General features: G+C 44.4%; 1 protein-coding gene across 4 annotated transcripts in view; it reads right to left on the bottom strand.

The window, feature by feature from the left end:
- LOC115457896 (acetolactate synthase-like protein) overlaps positions 1 to 23,938 on the bottom strand; it is a 226,003-nt gene that overhangs the window by 87,727 nt on the left and 114,338 nt on the right. For all 4 annotated transcript variants that reach the window (XM_030187572.1, XM_030187574.1, XM_030187573.1 and 1 more), the window contains 2 exons: positions 15,222 to 15,319; positions 10,025 to 10,161 (listed from right to left, as the gene is read on the bottom strand). In XM_030187572.1, coding sequence (XP_030043432.1) covers positions 10,025 to 10,161; positions 15,222 to 15,319 — 235 coding nt within the window. The remainder of the gene's footprint in view (positions 1 to 10,024; positions 10,162 to 15,221; positions 15,320 to 23,938) is intronic.

Here is a 23,938-nt window from a genome sequence, read left to right as displayed (position 1 = left end):
TAGAAGATAGAGAATAAATTGAAGCAAGGACAGAAACAGTGTAGTTAAAGAAATAGTCTTTTTAATCTTACCTAAATCAGGCTTTAATCAGGTACATTCAGCAGACAGATTCTGGGTTCAACTGGCCAGAGCCCTGCCCTCTAGGACGCGTTGGGGAAAATCGTTCCAACGAGGGCTTGCATGCACCCTGCTTTTATACAATTTGGTCACTATACAAGTCTATGGAGAGGGATTTTTTTTCTCTAATGTTGCTTAATCAGTGAGTCATACTCTACCACCGGTCAGGTGCCCATGTTTCCGTTTTAGCTATTGCAAGTTATTGTGCAATTTCCCTTTTTGTCAACATCTCCCTAGATACGGACATCCAAACATCCAAACATGGACAAATCTGTCTTATATCATCTTGTGATCTGGCTTAGGATTTTAGCCATCAATTCCTTGATCTTGGCTTTTGCACTGCTTTTGAATGTCACACTAAATTCTAATGAGGCTTATCAAGCAGCCCTGCTTCTGCAGGTGCTTAGCAACAAGGCCATCATCAGATTTTTAGGCCTAGTCAGTGCCTTTTAGCAGTTTAAGCTGTTTAAGGTATGTAAATTGACCCACCACTATTCCAGTGGATGGATCCCAAGCGGGGACACATATTAACTTACAGGAAAAGCACGTCCTTGCTCAGCCAGTCATAGATTTTTAAACCTAGCTGGTATTTTTACAGCCTGAGTCCTAAAATCTGGCCTTCCACCCTTCCGGTGGGCATCCAGTGAGGGCCTCTTGCTGTACTATAATTATACACTGCTTTAGCCTTTCCTCATAGGGAAGTCGTCCCATCCCCTTTATCCAAATAAATAAATGTTTTACTGTGCTAAACATTTTTCACACACTACATGTTCTGCACTGCCGACACAGGTGGTGCTAATGTTTTCCCCTGCAGGCACTGAAAAGACACCAGAGATGCTGCGGAGACCTTGTGGATGCTATGCACTTGTCCTATAGGGGCAAGGTATAATGGTGTGACCTCGTGTGGGTCATTTTCAGCATCATGAGGACCCTTGGGTACACTTCTCCATATATGTTTCACATGGCAACATTTTGAGCCATTGCTGTTCAGGTGCCATGTTTTTGACAGCTTTTCAATGTCTTGTTCTGGGGGCAGAAATATGCCAGTTTTACAATACAATTATATGCTATGTTCATCCCTGCATTTGTAAAATATGTCACAGGTTCTACATGTTTTGGCAAAAATGTCTATATTCAGACTTCCATGAGATTTCTAAAATGGTGCTGATAAAAGAATTACTACTACTACTATTTAGCATTTCTATAGCGCTACAAGGCGTATGCAGCGCTGCACAAACATAGAAGAAAGACAGTCCCTGTTCAAAGAGCTTACTATCTAATAGACAAAAAATAAAGTAAGCAAATCAAATCAATGAATGTGTACAGGAAGGAGGAGAGGAGGGTAGGTGGAGGCGAGTGGTTACAAGTGGTTACGAGTCAAACGCAATGTTAAAGAGGTGGGCTTTCAGTCTAGATTTAAAGGTGGCCAAGGATGGGGCAAGACGTAGGGGCTCAGGAAGTTTATTCCAGGCATAGGGTGCAGCGAGACAGAAGGCGCGAAGTCTGGAGTTAGCAGTAGTGGAGAAGGGAACAGATAAGAAGGATTTATCCATGGAGCGGAGTGCACGGGAAGGGGTGTAGGGAAGGATGAGTGTGGAGAGATACTGGGGAGCAGCAGAGTGAGTACATTTATAGGTTAGTAGAAGAAGTTTGAACAGGATGCAAAAACGGATAGGGAGCCAGTGAAGTGACTTGAGGAGAGGGGTAGTATGAGTAAAGCGACCCTGGCAGAAGACGAGACGGGCAGCAGAGTTTTGAACCGATTGGAGAGGGGAGAGGTGACTAAATCGGAGGCCACCAAGAAGCAGATTGCAGTAGTCTAAACGAGAGGTGACAAGGGTGTGGATGAGGGTTTTGGTAGAGTGCTCAGAAAGAAAGGGGCGGATTTTACGGATGTTGTAAAGAAAGAACGACAGGTCTTGGCGATCTGCTGGATATGAGCAGAGAAGAAGAGAGAAGAGTCGAAGATGACCCTAAGGTTTCGAGCTGAGGAGACAGGGAGAATGAGAGAGCCATCAACAGAAATAGAAAACGGGGGGAGTGGGGAGGTGGGTTTAGGGGGAAAAATGAGAAGCTCGGTTTTGGTCATGTTTAATTTCAGGTGGCGTTGAGACATCCAGACAGCAATATCAGACAAGCACGCTGAAACTTTGGTTTGGATGCAAGGTGAGATATCAGGGGTAGAAAGGTAGATTTGGGAGTCATCAGCATAGAGATGGTAGGAAAAGCCATGGGATGAGATTAATGAACCAAGGGAAGAAGTGTAGATAGAAAAGAGGAGGGGACCAAGAACAGAACCCTGAGGTATGCCGACAGGCAGAGGGATAGAAGTAGAAGAGGATCATATGAAAACTTGCATAAGAAGGGGCAATAAATATAAAGTAGAAATTAATAAAAAAAGAAAACATAAAACAGTGATAAGAAATCACAAATCATATACAAAGGCAATATCTCCAAATTAGGAACCATAAATAACTTCTACGTTCAACTAGTGCTTATCTCAATGAATAAAATAATCACAGTATATGACCATTTACCATGGGCACAGTTTGACGTTTTCATTTGGGGGGGGGGGGGGGCAAAGGATGGGGCGGGGCACATCAGCATATTCATTTGCATACATTTATAGTTCATACACATTCATTAGGGTTATTCCCCCCCAAAACAGCTCTTTCTCCCTCCTTACCCAGCACTCCCTCTTCCTCTCCAGTAGTATTTCCCCACCCCCTTTCCCATATCATGACTGTGTTGACCTTAGAAATGCATAGGCTCTATAGGTAGAAATGCAGTACTGAGGAGGCAAAATGGCTGACAATTGACAGCAAATAGTTTCTTAGCTTACAGAGTAATGTCTTCAGATGAGTAGTTAGTTCCATTAGTTACAGGAATGAACCTCACTCATAAATCAGAGTGCACTGCTTGGTGATTATCTCAGTCTCTGATGTATTGCCGATGCTCTTCTCTATTCTTTTCATTGTGTCAGATCTTCATCTTCTAATCTACTCCTAGCTATTTCCTGCTCAAGCTGTTGAGAAGTTTTCTGTTTTGCACATTTGCCCTTATCAAAAGTCATCCTAAAACTGGCCTTCACTATTTGTAGAACTATCATGAAACTGACCATCTTAAGAGCTGTACAGCTTCAAAAATCTAAAATCATACCTCTGGAACTGAAGCTAAACATAGCCCAAAGAGTTCATACAGCATGCAATAGAGGCCATTTCTTTTTGTGTGTAACAATCATAACAACGAATATATAGTGAAAAAAGCAAAATTTAACTTAATGTAAACGCAGTCGTCTTTCTTTCCTGTTGGCATAAACATCCACAATCTTCTCTGGATTTAGCTTTGCTGTTAAATCCGCTTCAATGTGAAGAAGAGCCAAAGCTGAAAATCTATCTTCTCTCATAGTTGAACGCATCCAGTTTCTAATCCGTCTCATTGTTGAAAACCTTCGTTCTGATGTAGCTGTTCCAACAGGGAATGTTATCACTAACTGAATGAGTTTGTAGTAGTTAGGATTGATTATTGGAGTCACTTCTTGAAGTCTTTCAAAGGTGACTGGAGTTTGAGAATTGTTAAGAATATTCATTTCTGCAGCCACAAGATGAGGATTTATTTTTAGAAGATCTCCATATTTCTGTAAGAGTGGATGATGCCAGTTTTGTCACATCTTAAAACAGAGTCACAGGCTTCAGAAATTTTCACTGATTCTTTTGAGAATCGTCTGTCTAATTCAGAAACTATGGCATCTAAAACAGGGAAGTACAACTGCTCACGCCACCTATTTCTTTCTGTGGTTGATATAGTTTGTGTTTCATCTTTACTTAGTGTCTGCTCTTTGTGTTCTCTTTGACCCAGAGTTGTTGTAACAAAGAGATTTAAGAGCTACTGAGGTTTTACAAGCTCTTTTTCTTTTTGTAGAATCCTCATCTGATACTGCAATGTTGCGACTTTGACAGAATGCTATGATTTCTTTCCATAAATCATTCCAGTCATCAGCTTGTCTGCATTTCTCAAAGTGTGTTTTCAGTTTTTCTATGAGAGAGGAAGCTTTTCCAAGTGTGATATCAGTGCTCTGAAGTCCTTTATGGGCAACATGGATGATCTTCATTATGTCTTCAAGGATAATCAAACATGCAATGAATGATACTGTAGTCATGTGATGATAAAGGCCACTTGCTTCCACAGACCACTTTTCACCTTTTTCTGTCAGATCTTTTAGACAATTCATGGCAGCATATTGTGTTTTAACTGCAAAAACACTTCTCCACTTATGTGCCCAGCGTGTTTCACTTGGTTGCACAATCTCTTTCTGGTTCAGACCTAATGCTTTCTGCATGTCAATAAACTTTTGATGATTGGTCGACTCAGCAAAGACAGAGTAAAGTTTATCAAGTACAGTTAGAAATCCCACAGTACTACGATTTACCCTGCCATGCAATGAATGCATACTGCAAACTGGTGGTCTTCTTTCATTCGCTGCTGTACTCCGGTCACACGTCCTGACATAACACAAGCACCATCATAAGACTGGGCAACAATTGGAATATTTTGCATTCCACTTGTTTCCAAACCTCTCTTGATGGCAGTATAAATCCCATCTGAATTTCGGGAAGATGAGCAATCAATAAAGCATAGAAATCTCTCTTTAATCTCAAGTTTCTCTGCATATCTGATACAAGCAGAAAGCTGTTCTGTCTTAAAAGACCTGGCCTCATCTGCCATTATCGCAAAGAAGCCTGTTTCATTCACTGCCTCTACAATTTGTTTGCAAAATAAATCTGCACAAATATGTACAATTTCATTTTGGAATTCTGGGCTTGTGTAACTAAAATAACAGTCTCGCATTTTTTGGAAACTTGTGTCATAGTTTGAAAAAATAAAATCACAGAAATCACGAAAAATTCCTCTAAAATTGGAATCTCTTCCTTCTTCATGGCCTCGGAAAGGTAACCCGAGTTTTGAAAGTAATTTAATATTACACACCTTGCAGAGGTAATCCCTGTTTCTCTGGATTGCATTCTTATGACTCTCAGAAAGCTTTGCTGCTACTGATCCAGCTTTTTCACTCTGTTTGAAGCACTTAGAGGGGTAACTGAGAGGGTAAAAACTGTACAACAGGCATGGATGCTGTTCAAAAATACCATCCTAGAGGCCCAGGCCAAACATATTCTGCGAATTACAAAAGAAAGACGGAAGTCCAAAAGACAGCCGGCGTGGTTGAAAAGTGAGGTGAAGGAAGCTATTAGGGCTAAAAGAAACGCCTTCCGAAAATGGAAGAAGGAACAGTCTGAAAATAATAAGAAGCAACATAAGGAGTGTCAAAGCAAATGCAAGGCACAGATAAAGAAGGCCAAGAAAAATTACGAAAAAAAGATAGAATTAGAGGCAAAAAAACATAGTAAAAATTTTTTTCGGTATATTAAAAGCAGGAAGACAGCAAGAGAATCGGTTGGGCTGCTGGACGACTGAAGGGTAAAAGGGGCGATCAAGGATGACAAAGACGTAGCGGAGAGATTGAATTAATTCTTTGCTTCAGTCTTCACCGAGGAAGATTTGGGTGGGATACCAGTGTCGGAAATGGTATTTCAAGCGGACGAGTCAGAGAAACTTACTGAATTCACAGTAAACTTGGAGGACGTAATCGTAATGGGGGCAGTTCAGCAAACTGAAGAGTAGCAAATGTCCTGGACCAGATGGTATACATCCTAGAGTACTGATAGAACTGAAAAATGAGCTTGCGGAGCTTCTGTTAGTGATATGCAATTTATCCTTAAAATCGGGTGTGGTACCAAAAGATTGGAAAAAATCGGAAGAATGCCGCTTTTTAAAAAAGGTTCCAGGGGAGATCTGGGAAATTATAGACCGATGAGTCCGACGTCGGTGCCGGGGAAAATGGTAGAGGCTATTATTAAAAACAAAATTACAGAGCACATCCAAGGACATGGATTACTGAGACCAAGTCAGCATGGCTTTAGTGTGGGGAAACCTGACCAATTTACTTCAATTCTTTGAAGGAGTAAAAAAAACATGTGGACAAAGGGGAGCCGGTTGATATTGTGAATCTGGATTTTCAAAAGGCTTTTGATAAGGTACCTCATGAAAGGCTACAGAGGAAATTGGAGGGTCATGGGATATGAGGAAATGTCCTATTGTGGATTAAAAACTGGTTGAAGGATAGGAAACAGAGAGTGGTGTTACATGGGCAGTATTCACAATGGAGAAGGGTAGTTAGTGGGGTTCCTCAGGGGTTAGTGCTAGGACCGCTTCTTTTTAATATATTTATAAATGATATAGAGATTGGCATAACTAGCGAGGTAATTAAATTTGCTGATGACACAAAGTTATTCAAAGTCGTTAACTCGCGACAGGATTGTGAAAAATGAAGAGACTGGGAGACTGGGCAGCTAAATGGCCGGTGACATTTAATGTGAACAAATGTGAACAAATGCAAGGTGATGCATGTGGGAAAAAAGAACCCGAATTATACGTCATGCAAGATTCCACGTTAGGAGTTATGGACCAAGAAAGGGATCTGGGTGTCATCGTTGATAATACACTGAAACCTTCTGCTCAGTATGCTGCTGCGGCTAGGAAAGCGAATAGAATGTTGGGTATTATTAGGAAAGGTATGGAAAGCAGGTGTGAGGATGTTATAATGCCATTGTATCGCTCCATGGTGCGACCGCACCTTGAGTATTGTGTTCAATTCTGGTCGCCGCATCTCAAGAAAGATATAGTAGAAATGGAAAAGGAGCAGTGAAGGGCGACAAAAATGGTAGCGGGGATGGGACGACTTCCCTATGAAGAAAGACTAAGGAGGCTAGGGCTTTTCAGCTTGGAGAAGAGACGGCTGAGGGGAGACACGATAGAGGTATATAAAATAACGAGTGGAGTGGAACAGGTGGATGTGAAGCGTCTGTTCACGCTTTCCAAAAATACTAGGACTAGAGGGCATGCGATGAAACTACAGTGTAGTAAATGTAAAAGAAATAGGAGAAAATGTTTCTTCACCCAACGCATAATTAAACTCTGGAATTCGTTGCCGGAAAATGTAGTGAAGGTGGTTAGCTTGGCAGAGTTTAAAAAGGGGTCGGACGGTTTCCTAAAGGGCAAGTCCATAGATCGCTATTAAATGGAGTTGGGAAAAATCCACAATTTTGGGAATAACTTGTATAAAATGTTTGTACGTTTGGGTAGCTTGCCAGGTGCCCTTGACCTGGATTGGCCGCTGTCGGGGACAGGTTGCTGGGCTTGAAAGACCTTTGGTCTTTTCCCAGTATGGCATTACTTATGTACTAGTTACTCCAATCTCTAGGTCATTTATAAATATGTTAAAAAGCAGCGGTCCCAGCACAGACCCCTGGGGAACCCCACTAACTACCCTTCTCCATTGAGAATACTGACCATTTAACCCTACTCTCTATTTTCTATCTTTTAACCAGTGTTTAATCCACAAAAGAGCACTACCCTCCTATCCCAAGACTCTCCAATTCCCTCTGGAGTCTTTCATGAGGTACTTTGTCAAACGCCTTCTGAAAATCTAGACACACAATATCAACCGGCTCACCATTATCCACATGTTTGTTCACCCCTTCAAAGAAATGTAGTAGATTGGTGAGGCAAGATTTCCCTTCACTAAATCCATGTTGGCTTTGTCTCATTAATCCATGCTTTTGAATATGTTCTGTAATTTTGTTCTTTATAATAGTCTCTACCACTTTGCCCAGCACCGACATCAGACTCACCGGTCTATAATTTCCCGGATCTCCTCTGGAACCTTTTTTAAAAATCAGCATTACACTGGCCACCCTCCAATCTTCTGGTACCACGCTCGATTTTAAGGATAAATTACATATTATTAACAGTAGCTCCGCAAGTTCATTTTTTAAATTCTATGTGGGATGAATACCATCCGGTCCAGGAGATTTGCTACTCTTCAGTTTGTAGAACTGCCCCATTACATCCTCCAGGTTTATAGAGAATTCATTCAGTTTCTTCAACTCGTCAGCTTCGAATGCCATATCTGGCACTGGTATCTCACCCAAATCTTCCTCAGGGAAAACTGAAACAAAGAATTCATTTAATCTCTCCACTAAGGCTTTGTCTTCCCTGATCGCCCCTTTTACTCCTCAGTCATCTAGCGGTCCAACCGAATCTTTTGCCAGCTTCCTGCTTTTAATATAAATAAAAAAATGTTTACTATCAGGCATATTTTCAAAGCACTTAGCCTTCCAAAGTTCCATAGTAACCTATGGAACTTTGGAAAGCTAAGTGCTTTGAAAATATGCCTCCATGTGTTTTTACCTCCAATGCAATCTTTTTTTCGAAGTCCCTCTTAGCCTTCCTTATCAGCGCTTTGCATTTGACTTGACATTCCTTATGCTGTTTCTTATTACTTTCAGTCGGTTCCTTCTTCCATTTTCTGCCAATGTATTAAGACACATCGAGGCATATTTTCAAAGACTTACAAAGTTCCATAGGTTACTATAGAACTTTGTATGTCTAAGTGCTTTGAAAATGATCCCCAAAGGTGCCTATGAGACTTTATAAAATACTAGCACAGATTCTGCATAAATAAAAACTTGACGGCAAATAAAGGCCATAAGGCCCATCCAGTCTGCCCATCCTCTGTAACCCCTAACTCTTCCTTTTCCTAAGCGATCCCATATGCTTATCCTATGCCTTTTTAAATTCTGACACAGTCCTCGACTCCACAACCTCCACAAGGAGGCCATTCCATGCCTCCACCACCCTTTCCGTGAAATAACATTTTTAGATTACTCCTGAGCCTATTCCCTCAACTTCATCATATGCCCCCTCAGAGCTCTCCTTCAGTTGAAAAAGGCTCACTTCCTGTACATAAATGCCCTTGAGATATTGATATTTAAACATCTCTATTATGTCTCCTCTCTCTCTTCTAGTGTATACATGTTGAGGTTCATAAGCTTGTCCCTATATTTTTTGTGTTCAAGACCACTTACTAATTTTTGTAGCTGCCCTCTGGACCGACTCCATCGTGTTTATATCTTTCATAGGTGCGGTCTCCAGAACTGCACACAGTATTCTAAATGGGGCCTCACCAGAGACTTATACAATGTCACCATCACCTCCTTTTTCCTGCTGGTCATGCCTCTCTTTATGCACCCAAGCATCCTTTTGGCTTTGGCCGTCGCTCTTTCTACCTGTTTGGAAGCTTTAGGGTCATCAGACACAATCACCCCCAAGTCCAGCTCTTCCTTCGTACACCGAAGCACTTCACCCCCTATACTGTACTGTTCCTTCAGATTCTTGTGATTCAAGTACATGACTCTGCATTTTTTGGGATTAAATCTTAGTTGCCAAATATCGGTCCATTCTTCCAGCTTCGCTAGGTCCTTCCTCATGTCATTCACACCCTCCAGGGTGTCCACCCTGTTGCAGAGTTTGTATCATCCGCAAAGAGATAAACCTTACCAGACAGCCCTTCCGCAATATCGCTCACAAAGATGCTAAAAAGAGCAGGCCCAAGGACCGATCCCTGCGGTACTCCACTAACATCCTTTTTTTCCAGAGTAAGCTCCAATTACCACTACCCTCTGTCTCCTTCCATTCAACCAATTTTTAATCCAGTTACTCTAGGTCCCATAGCAGGTGCAAATGTTAATGCATACTTTTGTGCGTGTAAATAGACATACATAGTGACTCTGCCTATCCTCTACCCAAACTTTGCTCATGTGCAAGCTCAATGTAAAAGTACATGCAGGCTTGTCCCACATATACTTTTAGGCATGATCTAATTTTATAACATTATAACAAAAATGGCTCATAAAATTACCCTCTAAAAGTGTCAGACTTTGGACACTTAAACACAAACATCATCACCTAAAAATAATCACACAAGCAGACCCCTAATTTTTTTTTTTACCCGCTAGGATGACAAGGTCAGCATCCTTCAGAGCTTCCCTGCGGTTCTGCCGAATGTGAAATGGACAGTCTCTTCCCAGCATTCCTCTGGCCATACCTCCCAAGAAGCAAGGAATCCTCAGAGTCTCTAAGGCTGTTCTGGAAATGACAAGAGAGACACCATCATATTTTTATTCTTAGTAGCCACCATTCTCAAGAATTCAAAACTTAGCCACAGCTCTCCATTTCTATTGCTCTCCTTCCTGCTTTGTAAGACTTTTAATTTTGTGACATGGTGTGGAGGAGTAGTCTAGTGGTTAGCAACTGTTCACCCTCTAGTTTCCTTGCCTCTGATCTTCCCCTCTCTGATCACCATCTTATAACTTTCACACTTAAATCTCCTCCCTCCCAGTCCCGTCCTATCTTATCTAATTTATCTAGGAATCTTCACGATATTGACCCTTCATCTCTATCCTCCCATGTTTCAAACCTCCTCTCTACTGTAGCACCATCCACGTCTGTCAACGAGGCTGTTTCTTCTTACAACAATACTCTATCCTCTGCCTTAGACACTCTTGCACCTTTGATGACCCGCCCTATAAGGCGTACAAAACCCCAACCTTGGCTGACTTCTAATATCCGCTACCTACGTTCCTGTACCTGCTCCGCCGAACGCCTCTGGCAGAAATCTCGGGCCCTTGCTGATTTCTTACACTTTAAGTTCATGCTGACTTCCTTCCAATCTGCTCTTTTATGCGCCAAACAGGATTATTATATCCAACAGACCAACTCTCTTGGCTCTAACCCTCGACTTCTCTTCACCACATTGAACTCTCTCCTTAAGGTGCCCCCTCCCCCAACTGCCCCTTCATTATCTCCTCAGACCCTTGCTGAATTCTTTCACGACAAGGTTCAAAAGATAAACCTTGAATTCTCTACCTCGCCACCTCTCCCTCCACTAGTCCATTCCCCTCTCTCTCCTTCCCCTCATTCCTTTTCCTCCTTTCCTGAAGTTACTATAGAGGAAACTACACTTCTCCTTTCTTCCTCAAAATGTACCACCTGTTCCTCTGATCCCATTCCCACCCACCTTCTTAATGCCATCTCATCTGCTCTTATTACTTTTATCTGTCACATTCTCAACCTCTCACTTTCCACTGCAACTGTCCCTACTGCCTTTAAACATGCTGTGGTCACACCTCTCCTTAAGAAGCCTTCACTCGACCCTACTTGTCCCTCTAATTAACGACCCATCTTCCTCCTCCCTTTTCTCTCCAAATTACTTGAGCGTGCTGTTCACCACCGCTGCCTTGATTTTCTCTCCTCACATGCTATTCTTGACCCACTACAATCTGGTTTTCGCCCTCTCCACTCAACCGAAACTGCGCTTACTAAAGTCTCCAATGACCTATTACTGGCTAAATCCAGAGGACTCTATGCCATCCTCATTCTTCTTGATCTTTCCGCTGCTTTTGACACTGTCGATCACAGCATACTCCTCGATATCCTGTCCTCACTTGGATTCCAGGGCTCTATCCTTTCCTGGTTCTCTTCCTACCTCTCCCTCCGCACCTTCAGTGTTCACTCTGGTGGATCCTCTTCTACTTCTATCCCTCTGCCTGTTGGCGTACCTCAGGGTTCTGTTCTTGGTCCCCTCCTCTTTTCTATCTACACTTCTTCCCTTGGTTCATTAATCTCATCCCATGGCTTTTCCTACCATTGCTGTCTGGATGTCTCAACGCCACCTGGAGTTGGCAGTAGTGGAGAAGGGAACAGATAAGAAGGATTTATCCATGGAGCGGAGTGCACGGGAAGGGGTGTAGGGAAGGACGAGTGAGGAGAGATACTGGGGAGGAGCAGCAGAGTGAGTACATTTATAGGTTAGTAGAAGAAGTTTGAACAGGATGCGAAAACGGATAGGGAGCCAGTGAAGCGACTTGAGGAGAGGGGTAGTATGAGTAAAGTGACCCTGGCGGAAGACGAGACGCGCAGCAGAGTTTTGAACCGATTGGAGAGGGAAGAGGTGACTAAGTGGGAGGCCAGCAAGAAGCAGATTGCAGTAGTCTAAACGAGAGGTGACAAGGGTGTGGATGAGGGTTTTGGTAGAGTGCTCGGAAAGAAAGGGGCGGATTTTACAGATGTTGTAAAGAAAGAAATGACAGGTCTTGGCGATCTGCTGGATATAACAGAAGAGTCAAAGATAACCCCAAGGTTTCGAGCTGAGGAGACAGGGAGAATGAGAGAGCCATCAACAGAAATAGAAAACGGGGGAGTGGGGAGGTGGGTTTGGGGGGAAAAATGAGAAGCTCGGTTTTGGTCATGTTTAATTTCAGGTGGCGTTGAGACATCCAGACAGTAATGTCAGACAAGCACGCTGAAACTTTGGTTTGGATGCAAGGTGAGATATCAGGGGTAGAAAGGTAGATTTGGGAGTCATCAGCATAGAGATGGTAGGAAAAGCCATGGGATGAGATTAATGAACCAAGGGAAGAAGTGTAGATAGAAAAGAGGAGGGGACCAAGAACAGAACCCTGAGGTACGCCGACAGGCAGAGGGATAGAAGTAGAAGATGATCCACCAGAGTGAACACTAAAGGTGTGGAGGGAGAGGTAGGAAGAGAACCAGGAAAGGACAGAGCCCTGGAATCCAAGTGAGGACAGGGTATCGAGGAGTATGCTGTGATCGACAGTGTCAAAAGCAGCGGAAAGATCAAGAAGAATGAGGATGGAATAGAGACCTCTGGATTTAGCCAGTAATAGGTCTCACAACTCTCATTAACCTACAATCCACTAAATCCAATACCATCATCTTGGTTAAAAAATCCTTCTTTAGAAGAGCAAAGTTATCGCCACTCGATCATTACAAAAAGCCCATAGAAGGACTAGTCCCTCAAGTTCTTAAAGAGGCTTTGGTAAAGCCTATATTAAAGAAACCTACATTAGATCCTCAGTCTCCGGGAAACTATCGTCCAGTTTCCAATTTACCATGTGCATCTAAAATATTGGAAACGGTTGTGTTTAAGCAACTGCAATCCTACATCCAGATGAAGAATTCATTATACCCGAGACAATCAGGTTTTAGAAAATGTTACAGCACAGAAACGGTTTTAACATCATTTTTAAGTGAAATCCATTCTAGATTAGAGCAAGGATATATTGCACTAGTTGTTTCACTTGATCTGTCCGCAGCTTTTGATCTGATAGACCATACTTTATTATTACAACGGCTAAAGGAAATTGGGATTTCAGGTACGATTTATGACTGGTTCGCCTCTTACCTTACAAATCGTTCGTTCAAAGTTATTCAAAATCAATCTACTTCAAATTCATACTTCAGTTTTTCTGGGGTACCACAAGGATCGGGGATCAGTTTTATCTTCTATGTTATTTAATTTATATATTAGTCCACTTTCATTGCTCTTCCAGTCTTTAGATTTTATTCATATGCGGACGACTTCCTCCTAATTCACTATGTGAAGGCAATAAACATTGATCTAACGCCGATTCAAACCAGCCTTGAGAAGGTGGCCGATTGGCTAACCAAGCATAAATTAGTACTAAATCCAGAAAAAACGATAACATCATGGATAACGGGCCCTGGATCTATTCCATCTCTAACACCTATTTTGTTTGGTACCATGGTATTATTATTGATTCTTCCCTATCCTTTAGTGAGCAAATATCCGACGTGATAAAGAAATCTTTCTATCAACTACGTAAATTACGCTTGATTAGAAACTCCATAGATAAATCCTCTTTGCGTACACTAACTTACGCCTATATTTTATCACGTTTAGATTATTGTAATATAGTGTATGCAGGTCTTTCAAAACTTAATCTAAAACGATTACAGATGATACAAAATACAGCAGCTCGTATTATCTGTAGAGCTTCAAAATATGACAGGATCACTCCATTGTTACAACAGAAGCAAGGATAAAATTCAAAGTTCTGACACTGACACACAAAGCTTTTTATTCATCTAGTCCATTATATGTCTAACCTTACTATCCCCTATACACCAACTCGGACACTTCGGTCATGGACAGATAATAGACTTGAAATTTCATCCCCATCTAAAGCTAGATGGGAATCGACGCGAACATCGGCATTTTTTTTCTTAGCTCCCTCACTTTGGAATTGTCTTCCTAAAGAACTTAGGCTTGAAGATTCTTATACTCATTTTCGTAAAGCTTTAAAAACACATTTCTTTCGAGTGTCATTTGAAAAAAAACAACACTTAAAATAGAAATAAAGGGGAAAAAAACAATTTTTAGTTTATTTTTATCAATGTTTTTATGACTATAGCCTGTGAAATCTGTATGTGTGTTGATTTTTTGCAGTGCTTTTCTATCATAAATGGATTTCAGAGTATGTCTACTTATTGTCTTAATGTTATTTTATATTGTAAACCATTCTGATTTACCTTTGTAATAAGTGACAGTTTAGTAAATAAACGATTCTGATTTACCTTTGTAATAAGTGACAGTTTAGTAAATAAACGATTCTGTAATCTACTAGATTGCAGAGACTACACTATTCTGTTTCAGCAGTGATTCCATTAATGCAGCTCACCAGGAAGGTTACACTAACCAATCTGTATTCCCAGCCTTCTCCTTTCCACTTTTGTGAAGAACCATCACATCTGCCCATCTTCAGTGTTCCAAACTAACTCCAGACTAAGGCAGCACTGAAAAGGTCAATGAAGCTGCCAGAACTTCCCTTAGGTCTTTACTACTACTACTAATAGCATTTATTTAGCGCTACCAGACGCACGCAGCGCTGTGCATTTGACATAGAGAGACAGTCCCTGCTCAAAGAGCTTACAATCTAGGTAAATCAGACAGACAAGACATTATGAGCAAGGGAATTACAGGGTAAAGAGGAACAGGGGAGAAGGAGGGCAAATGAGTAGTGGTTAGTTGCCAAAGGCAGTAGTGAAAAGGTGAGCTTTCAGCATAGTTCTTTAAATACTCTTTGATGTATATTGTCTGATCCAGTTTTTCTAGCTCTTTTTGATACTCCTGAAATCGACTTCGCCTCAATTCCTGTTCGGATCTGTTTTGTACAGTCCTATTCCCAACCATTCTGCCAAAATTCCAGTCCGGCATCTATCCCCTCTAGGGTAAACAGTAATATTTCTCAAGCAAATTTTTTTCTCATCAGTCTGTATACATATTTCTCCCTTTCCCCATTAAGTCACTGATAGCTGTACACTACCTCAGTTTCTCTACAGGTGTTGGGGGCAATGTGACCTGACTGCCAAGCACAAGGATCGGTTTCTTTGCTTGAATCAGCAACTCACAACTCTTCTGTACCTGCAGGAAAAAAATAACACAGAAAGAATATTGCATTCTCCTTCTATGCATGATAAAGTCTATAGGCCTTAGATCCTATGACTGACTATATATCTTTTTTTAAGACAGGTGCAAGTTCCAGAATACTAAACATATGAAACTCAGAATGCTTATTTTGTTTCTAAACAGATGGAGAGGATCAGGTAGATCTTCAGCATATACATATGAAAAGTTAGTTGGCTGTATGATGTTAAATATGTTGAGAAAGGGAAGAGAGAAAAAAAAAGGTCACTAAGAGGAAGAACCAAGTTGCTAGAAATGGAAGAGTGCAGTATCTACTGCAGCCTATGCAATTCTTTCTTAAACCTTTAATTTTTATACTCCCAAAAATTCATAAATCTTTGTGCTCCCCACCAGGAAGACTGATTGTATCAAGGATTGGTTCTGATTGGAAACATTATCTATTTTTGTTGATAGGCTTCTGCATCCCTTGGCGCCTAGGACGGGCTTGTGTAAGAATATTACTTCTGAATTAAAGTGTTTTAACATTAAAATGTATTCTGCTTCTTTGGACTGCCTTGTGCTACCTGCAGACTAAGTTTCCTCTATTGTGTTTCCCTTTTGGATTGTTGAGGAACAATGTCCTTTTCACCTTGAAAAGACGTGCTGATCTTTGGAGATGATCTGTTACAGAAGCTGATCTCTAAAGAACTATTTTTTTAAGAAAATGAGGCAGAGAATGTCGATGATGACTACATTTCACAACGGGAAGAAATCATTAAATGTAGTAAAAGATTAGTAAGGACTGATTTACAGGCCTCTACACTTTTAGAGTACTGTAGATTTAAATGGATTATGAATAAATAAGTAACCTAAAATGTTTTCTGACACTGATTTTATGATTAAATGGGAGGATATTAAAAACTTCCAGGAGCAGCGCAAACAAAGATCTCCAACAACCCAAAAAGAGGAAGATGAAGTGTTGTGTCCTATGTGAACCAGCAGTGCACTGCGTATGTTGGAAGATGAGATCAGTGTTGAATATTGGAGGAAAAGGCTCTTGTTGAGCCACACTGAAGACATATGGCTTGCACAGGAGCGACGTTTTTCCAGCTAAGTGACTTTTTGGGTTGTTGGTGGTTTGCGCTGCTCCTTGAAGTTTTGAACATTATCCTTCATGAATTTTTCCGACTTTTTGGGCAGTAAACTTATTTGCATAGGTGGGGGTTTCACTATAGGCACTTTCTAGCATTTTTTGTCTTTTTGGTGTATTTTTACACTTTTTTGTATTAGATTTATACATATTTTTGCATGTACATTCACTTTTTTCTCTTTTACGTAGTGGACGAGGCTTTTTTGAATCAGTAATTTTTCTCCATGGATAGGGAGTTTTTTTGTACTGATTCTTTTTTCTTCTTCCACTTTACTTTGTTGACCTATGAGAATATCTCACTCCCACTTAAGATAGTGGAATATTTCAATACCTTTGGTATTTGTCCCTATCAGGAGATCTGAGGTCTTGTTTGTTTAAACGTATCCTTATTTGAACAAGTGAGGGTACTGCAAAAATTTGTTCAAACAATTTTCTTGTGGGTTTACTAAGGTAAAATTATGTATAATCATACCTGATAATTTTCTTTCCATTAATCATAGCTGATCAATCCATAGACTGGTGGGTTGTGTCCATCTACCAGCAGGTGGAGATAGAGAGCAAACTTTTGCCTCCCTATATGTGGTCATGTGCTGCCGGAAACTCCTCAGTATGTCGATATCAAAGCTCCATCCGCAGGACTCAGCACTTAAAGAATTACACCCACGAAGGGACACTCTGCCCAGCTCACCACCGCCGAAACGGGGGAGGGGAATTAACCCAGCTCATCCCCACACAAGTGGGGGAGGGGAATCCGTCCAGCTCATCCCCGCGGAGCGGGGGAGGGACACCACACCCGCCGATGCGGGGGGATCTGGCTTATCCTGCAACCGCAACCGCGGGAGGAGCTGACTGACCCTAACACCGCCGAAGCGGGAGGGGTACAAAGCTGCCCTACAGCCGCACGAAGCGGGAGGGAGTGCCGGCAGAATTTATGTCTCAATCCAGCCCCGTAAAACGGGGGGGAGAGGAATGCAGCAGCTCACTGTAACACAAACTCGTCTCAACTCTTGAAGAATCCAAGTGAAAAAACTTTAACACGAAGCCTTTCTGAAGTAACTGAAGACTAAACTTGAACCTGAAATGCAACCAGAATAAAAACAGTACAGATATCTGGGAGGGGCTATGGATTGATCAGCTATGATTAATGGAAAGAAAATTATCAGGTATGATTATACATAATTTTACCTTCCATATCATCAAGCTGATCAATCCATAGACTGGTGGGATGTACCGAAGCAGTACTCACCCAGGGCGGGACATTGAAATCCCTGACCTCAACACTGAAGCTCCAAACCGGGCCTCCGCCCGTGCAGCCACCGTCAAACGGTAATGCTTGGAGAATGTATGAGCCGAAGCCCAAGTTGCCGCCTTGTATATCTCTTCCAAGGAGACGGATCCGGCCTCTGCCATCGAGGCCGCCTGAGCTCTCGTGGAGTGAGCCTTCAGCTGGATAGGCGGCACCTTCCTTGCGGCCACATAAGCCGCTGCAATGGCTTCCTTGACCCATCTTGCCACTGTAGGCTTAGCAGCCTGCAGACCCTTACAAGGACCTGCAAACAGGACAAACAGATGATCCGATTTCCGGAAATCATTGGTCACTTCCAAGTATCTGATGATGACTCGCCTCACATCCAGATATTTAAGAGCAGAGTACTCCTCTGGGTAGTCCTCCCTACGAAAGGAAGGGAGACAGAGCTGCTGATTCACATGGAAGCGAGAAACAATCTTGGGCAGAAAGGAAGGCACTGTGCGAATAGTCACCCCTGCCTCAGTGAACTGCAGAAAAGGCTCTCGACATGAGAGCGCCTGGAGCTCGGAAACTCTTCTGGCTGAAGTGAGAGCCACCAAAAAGACTGCTTTCCCACGTCAGGTCTTTCAGAGATGCCCTTGACAAGGGTTCAAAAGGCAGCTTCTGCAATACTCTTAGCACCAGGTTGATATTCCACGCAGGCACCACTGAGTGCAGAGGAGGGCGCAGGTGATTAACTCCCTTGAGAAAGCGCACCACATCTGGCTGCGAAGCCAGGGAAGCACCCTTCAGGCGGCCCCTGAAGCAAGCCAGAGCCGCCACCTGGACTTTAAGGGAACTGAGCGACAGGCCTTTCTCCAGACCTTCTTGCAGGAACGCCAACACTGAAGAAATTGGAGCAGTGAAGGGAGAAAGTGAGCCTGCTTCACACCACGCTGCAAAGATACGCCAAACCCTGGCGTAAGCAGTAGAAGTAGAGCGCTTCCTCGCTCTTAGCATAGTGGCGATGACCTTGTCTGAGAAGCCCTTCTTCCTCAGACGCTGCCGCTCAATAGCCAGGCCTTAAGACCAAAGGGGGAGGGATCCTCCATCACCACGGACCCTGATGTAACAGGCCCTGCTCCACTGACAGCCGCAGAGGATCGTCGACTGAGAGCCTGATCAAGTCCGCATACCAGGGACGTCTGGGCCAATCCGGACCCACCAGGATTACCCTGCCGGGATGCTTGCCACCCGGTCTAGCACCCTGCCCAACTGGGCCAGGGCGGGAACACATAGAGGAGCTCTTGTGTCGGCCACTGTTGGAGAAGAGCATCTACTCCCAGGGATCGAGGGTCCCGTCCTCTGCTGAAAAAGCGTGACACTTGGTAATTGGCCTATGACGCCATCAGATCTAGGCTCGGCTGGCCCCAGCGCTTCGTGATGTCCAAGAACGCCTGAGCAGATAGTTGCCACTCTCCGGGCTCCAAAGTATGGCGACTGAGAAGACCGCCTTGACATTCGTGACCCCGGCAATGTGGGCCGCTGAAAGCTGCTCCAGGTTCGCTTCCGCCCATTGGCATAGATTCATGGCCTCCTTGGCTAGAGGGGCGCTCTTGGTACCTCCCTGGCGGTAGACATAGGTCACAGCCGTGGCATTGTCCGACAGGACCCGTACTGGCTTCAAGGCCAGTACCGGGATGAACTCCAAAAGCGCCAACCGAATGGCTCTGAGTTCCAGGAGGTTGATAGACCACTTTGCCTCTGCAGGAGACCAGAGCCCCTGCGCTGTCCTTCCCAAACAGTGGGCTCCCCAGCCCGACAAAGAGGCGTCCGTCGTGACGACAATCCACTCTGGGGTCACCAGAGGCATTCCTGCAGACAACTTGACTGTCTGCAGCCACCAGCTCAGCGCCTTGCGCACTGCTGGGTCCAAGGAAGGCGCACAGCATAATCCTCCGACAACGGAGGTCCAGCGCTGCAGCAGAGAGAGTATAGTGGTCTCATATGAGCCCTGGCCCAGGGCACTACTTCCATCGTGGCCGGCATAGAGCCCAACAGCTGCACATAGTCCCAAGCCCGAAGAGGAGAGGCTACTAGGAACTAGTCCACCTGAGCCTGGTTGTCTGGCAGGAACACTCTGCCCACTTGGGTGTCGAATCGAACTCCAGATACTCCAGGGACTGAGTCGGGCGCAGCTGGCTCTTCTTCCAGTTGATGATCCATCCCAGGGAGCTCAAAAGAGCAACTACCTGGTCCACAGCTTTGCCGCACTCTGCATAAGAGGGGGCTCGGATCAACCAGTCGTCCAGATAAGGATGGACTTGTACTCCTGCCTTTCGCAGGAAGGCCGCTATGACCACCATTACTTTGGAAAAGGTCCGCGGAGCAGTAGCCAACCCAAAAGGGAGGGCTCTGAACTGGAAGTGTCGTCCCAGGACTGCAAAACGCAGGATGAGGCCAGATGGGAATATGCAGGTACGCTTCCTTGATGTCCAAGGAAGCCAAGAACTCTCCTGCCTTCACTGCCGCTATAACAGAGCGGAGAGTCTCCAGTGCCGCACTTTCAAGGCCCGATTGACCCCTTTGAGGTCGAGGAAAGGCCGGACAAAACCTCCTTTCTTTGGTACCACAAAGTAAATGGAGTAACGTCCCTTGCCAATCTGATTTTCTGGCACCGGAACGACCGCACCCCGGCGGATCAGGTTGTCCAAGGTCTGCTGCACTGCCACAGCTTTGACCGGAGACTTGCAGGGAGAGAGTACAAACCCGTCTCCTAAGGGTCGGCAGAACTCTAGCTTGTAGCCGTCTTCTGATGACTTCCAGCACCCAAGCGTCTGAAGTTATTGTGGTCCACTCGCCCAGAAACGAGGACAGCCGTCCTCCAATCTGCACTGGGGCGTGGACCAAGGCCCCGTCATTGGGTACGAGACCCTGGGGGAGGACCGGAGGGAGCACCTCCGGGACGGCGGTCTCTGCGAAAGGAATGCTGCTTGGGGGAGAAATTCCTCTTGAAGGAAGAGGGGGCAGAGGAACCCGACTTGCCCGACCGACGGGCTTCCTGCAACTGTCCTCTGGAGGTACCGGGACGAGTACTAGCCCGAGCCCTGACCTCTGGTAATTCTTGCCCTTAGACGTGCCGAGATCGGTCACGATTTTGTCCAGCTCGACCCCAAAGAGCAGCTTGCCTTTAAAAGGCAATCTAGCCAGGCGGGATTTAGAGGCGTGGTCAGCAGACCAATGTTTCAGCCAAAGCCACCGCCGCGCAGAGACTGTCTGAGCCATGCCTTTAGCTGAGGCTCTCAAGACATCATACAGTAAGTCTGCCAAATAGGCTAAGCCCGATTCCAGGGCCGGCCAATCAGCCCTCAAGGAATGATCCGAGGGGGAAGCCCGCTGCACCATAGTCAGGCACGCCCTGGCCACATAGGAGCCGCAAACTGAGGCCTGCAAACATAAAGCAGCTGCCTCAAAGGACGACCTTAAGGCCGCCTCCAATCTTCTGTCTTGGGCGTCCTTTAGGGCCGTGCCACCTTCCACCGGCAACGCCGTTTTCTTAGTCACCGCAGTGATTAAAGAATCCACGGTAGGCCACAGATAGGCCTCACGTTCACTCACAGCCAAAGGATAGAGGCGGGACATAGCCCTAGCCACTCCAAGGCTCGTTTCCGGGACATCCCATTGAGCCGAAATTAAGGTGTGCATGGCATCATGCACGTGGAAGGTTCTAGGCGGGCGCTTCGTCCCCAGCATAATGGCAGAGCCAACAGGGGCTGAGGGAGAGACGTCCTCCGGAGAGGAAATCTTCAAAGTGTCCATGGCCTGTAACAACAGGTTGGGCAAATCCTCTGGGCTAAAAAGCCGCGCTGCAGAGGGGTCATCCGCTGCATCCGAGCGGGGATCCGTCTCCTCCAAGGAATCCGCAAAGGACCGTTGGGAGACCTCAGACACGCTGCCCTCATCTACATCGGAGGAGACAAAGTCCTCCAAGGCCTGGAAATCAACCCGAGGGCGTTTACCTCTGGGAACCTCAACCTCTTTACCAGAAGAGGGAGCAGGGGCAGCGTTTTGCCTGAGGAAAGCCTGATGCAGCAGCAAAACAAACTCGGGGGAGAAACCCCCCAGACTGTGCACTTCCGCAGCCTGGGCAACAGCCCTAGACGCACTCTCAACCCGGCGCTCGCAAGAGCGGGGGAGAGACATGCTGCGCATCCAAAAATGGCGTCCGGCGCGACACTCCACGAAGGAGCCGCGCGGGAAGAACGGCGCTTAACTTTAGCCGCTTTTGTGCCGTCGCCCAAATTAAGGGCGTTCATGGCATTAATGTCTCCAACCTCAAGGGCGGCCCACGAAGAAGCCGTCCGAGCCGCGTGGCCGGCCAAGATGGCGGAGGCAAGGAGCGGGGGATGGGCGTTTATGGCGGGAAAAACCGCCATGCCGGAGGAAGGACCGGGACATTCATCGGTCACGAAACTGTCACCCAACAAGGGCGAATCAGGCTTTAATACCCCCGCATCCCCTCTAGAAGCGCTCCAGCGATCCGGGGAGCGACCCTTTGTGCCCTCGCCCTCCGACGCCATATGCCACGAGGAGAAGAATCAGGGAACCCCCTGCCCGCTATAAAAAGGTAAAATTACCTGCTTGCCGCTCCGAGCTGTAACGAACTGGTGTCCCAGTGAGTAGCTGCAATGAACGTTTAAATAAACGTCGAAATAAACGCCTTTAAAGACGTTTAAAATTTATTTTTTATTTTATTTTTTTTTTTTTAACGGAGCCAGCGGGAGGGGGGAGAAAAGGAGGGACCTGGCACCACCAGGTTTGCACTTGCTCAAAAGAGCCCTCAACCCCAGGCCTCAACAAAACCTAAGGATTAGGCTTGGAGGCCTAGCCAGAGCTGCTGCTGTGTGTGACCACCACCTGCTGAGATAGAGAACATACTGAGGAGTTTCCAGCAGCACATGACCACATATAGGGAGGCAAAAGTTTGCTCTCTATCTCCACCTGCTGGTAGATGGACACAACCCACCAGTCTATGGATTGATCAGCTTGATGATATGGAAGTGGTTACATAGTTTGAAGTCCCTTTAAACAGAATATGATTAAATGGGAGGCAATGTTAAATTAATGCTCCCTTGATATTATGCTACTAATTATACAGACAACCAACAGAAAGGCAAATGAGGTGAAAGAAAAAAAGATAATGATCCTTGTTTTACTGTGTTATTTGATGATTATAATAAACAGAAGTGTTTAAGAAAGAATTGAAATAGCTGAAGGTTTGAGAAGTTCAAAAGAGATGAGTTTGATTACAAAGTTGGAACCATTTTCCCTTGTCAGAAGAATAGGGCTAAACAAACCATTTTAAACAAGTGGTTTTTACAAAAAGACATACTGCCAATCCACCAAGAGAAAGAGAGGTACATGAAAAAAAACAAACAAACGGTAAGAGGAGTAGGAATGATTATCAAGAAGTTTTTGATCCCACAACCTCTTTATATACCACACCACCAAGAAGTAATGTTAATCATCAGGTTTTTCAAACGGAGAAAATGTGAAGAAGGGATTCCCACGATAGAGAGAACAGTACACAAAGAACATGAAAAACCAAGTATATCTGGGACAAGAGGGAGAGGAAGAGGAAGAGGGAGAGAGGAAGCCTGTATCAGAATGGAAGATACAATTACAATCAGAACGGGAACCAGAGAAACTGCCATGACAGAAATCTTCCACTGAGAGAAGCCATCATATAGGTATCTGATAAATTACTAAATACTGATGAGATTGCAGTCTTTAAAAAGGCATAACTTTTGCACCTACTCCAAGTTACAATGCTTTTTATCATAAGAAAGGTTCTGTTCAAATTAACACAGAAACACAAGATCAATTATTATTTTTCCAGGAATACAGTGAAGATACTTACCTGTAGCAAGTATTCTCCGAGGACAGCAGGCCTTATATTGCCACAAGTGGGTAACGCAGGTCACGTTGCCCGGTCTGGATCTTATGACAAGCATAAGAGGAGCTTTGTGGAGTATGAGACACGATCCACTGAGCAAGGAAAAATAATAAAGGAAACAACTGCAAGGGGAGGTGGGAGGGATTGTGAGAACATAAGGCCTGCTGTCCTCGGAGAATACTCACTTTCTCCAAGGACAAGCAGGTCTATTTATTATCACAAGAGGGGAATCCCTAGCATCCAGGCTCACCAAAAACAACAAACACTGGTCAATTGAGCCTCGCAATGGTGAGGATATAACTC

This window comes from Microcaecilia unicolor, chromosome 14 (genome assembly GCF_901765095.1).
Source record: "Microcaecilia unicolor chromosome 14, aMicUni1.1, whole genome shotgun sequence".
Classification (NCBI taxonomy): domain Eukaryota; kingdom Metazoa; phylum Chordata; class Amphibia; order Gymnophiona; family Siphonopidae; genus Microcaecilia; species Microcaecilia unicolor.
Note: the sequence above shows the minus strand (reverse complement) of the source record. Positions and strands in the feature narration are given on the sequence as shown.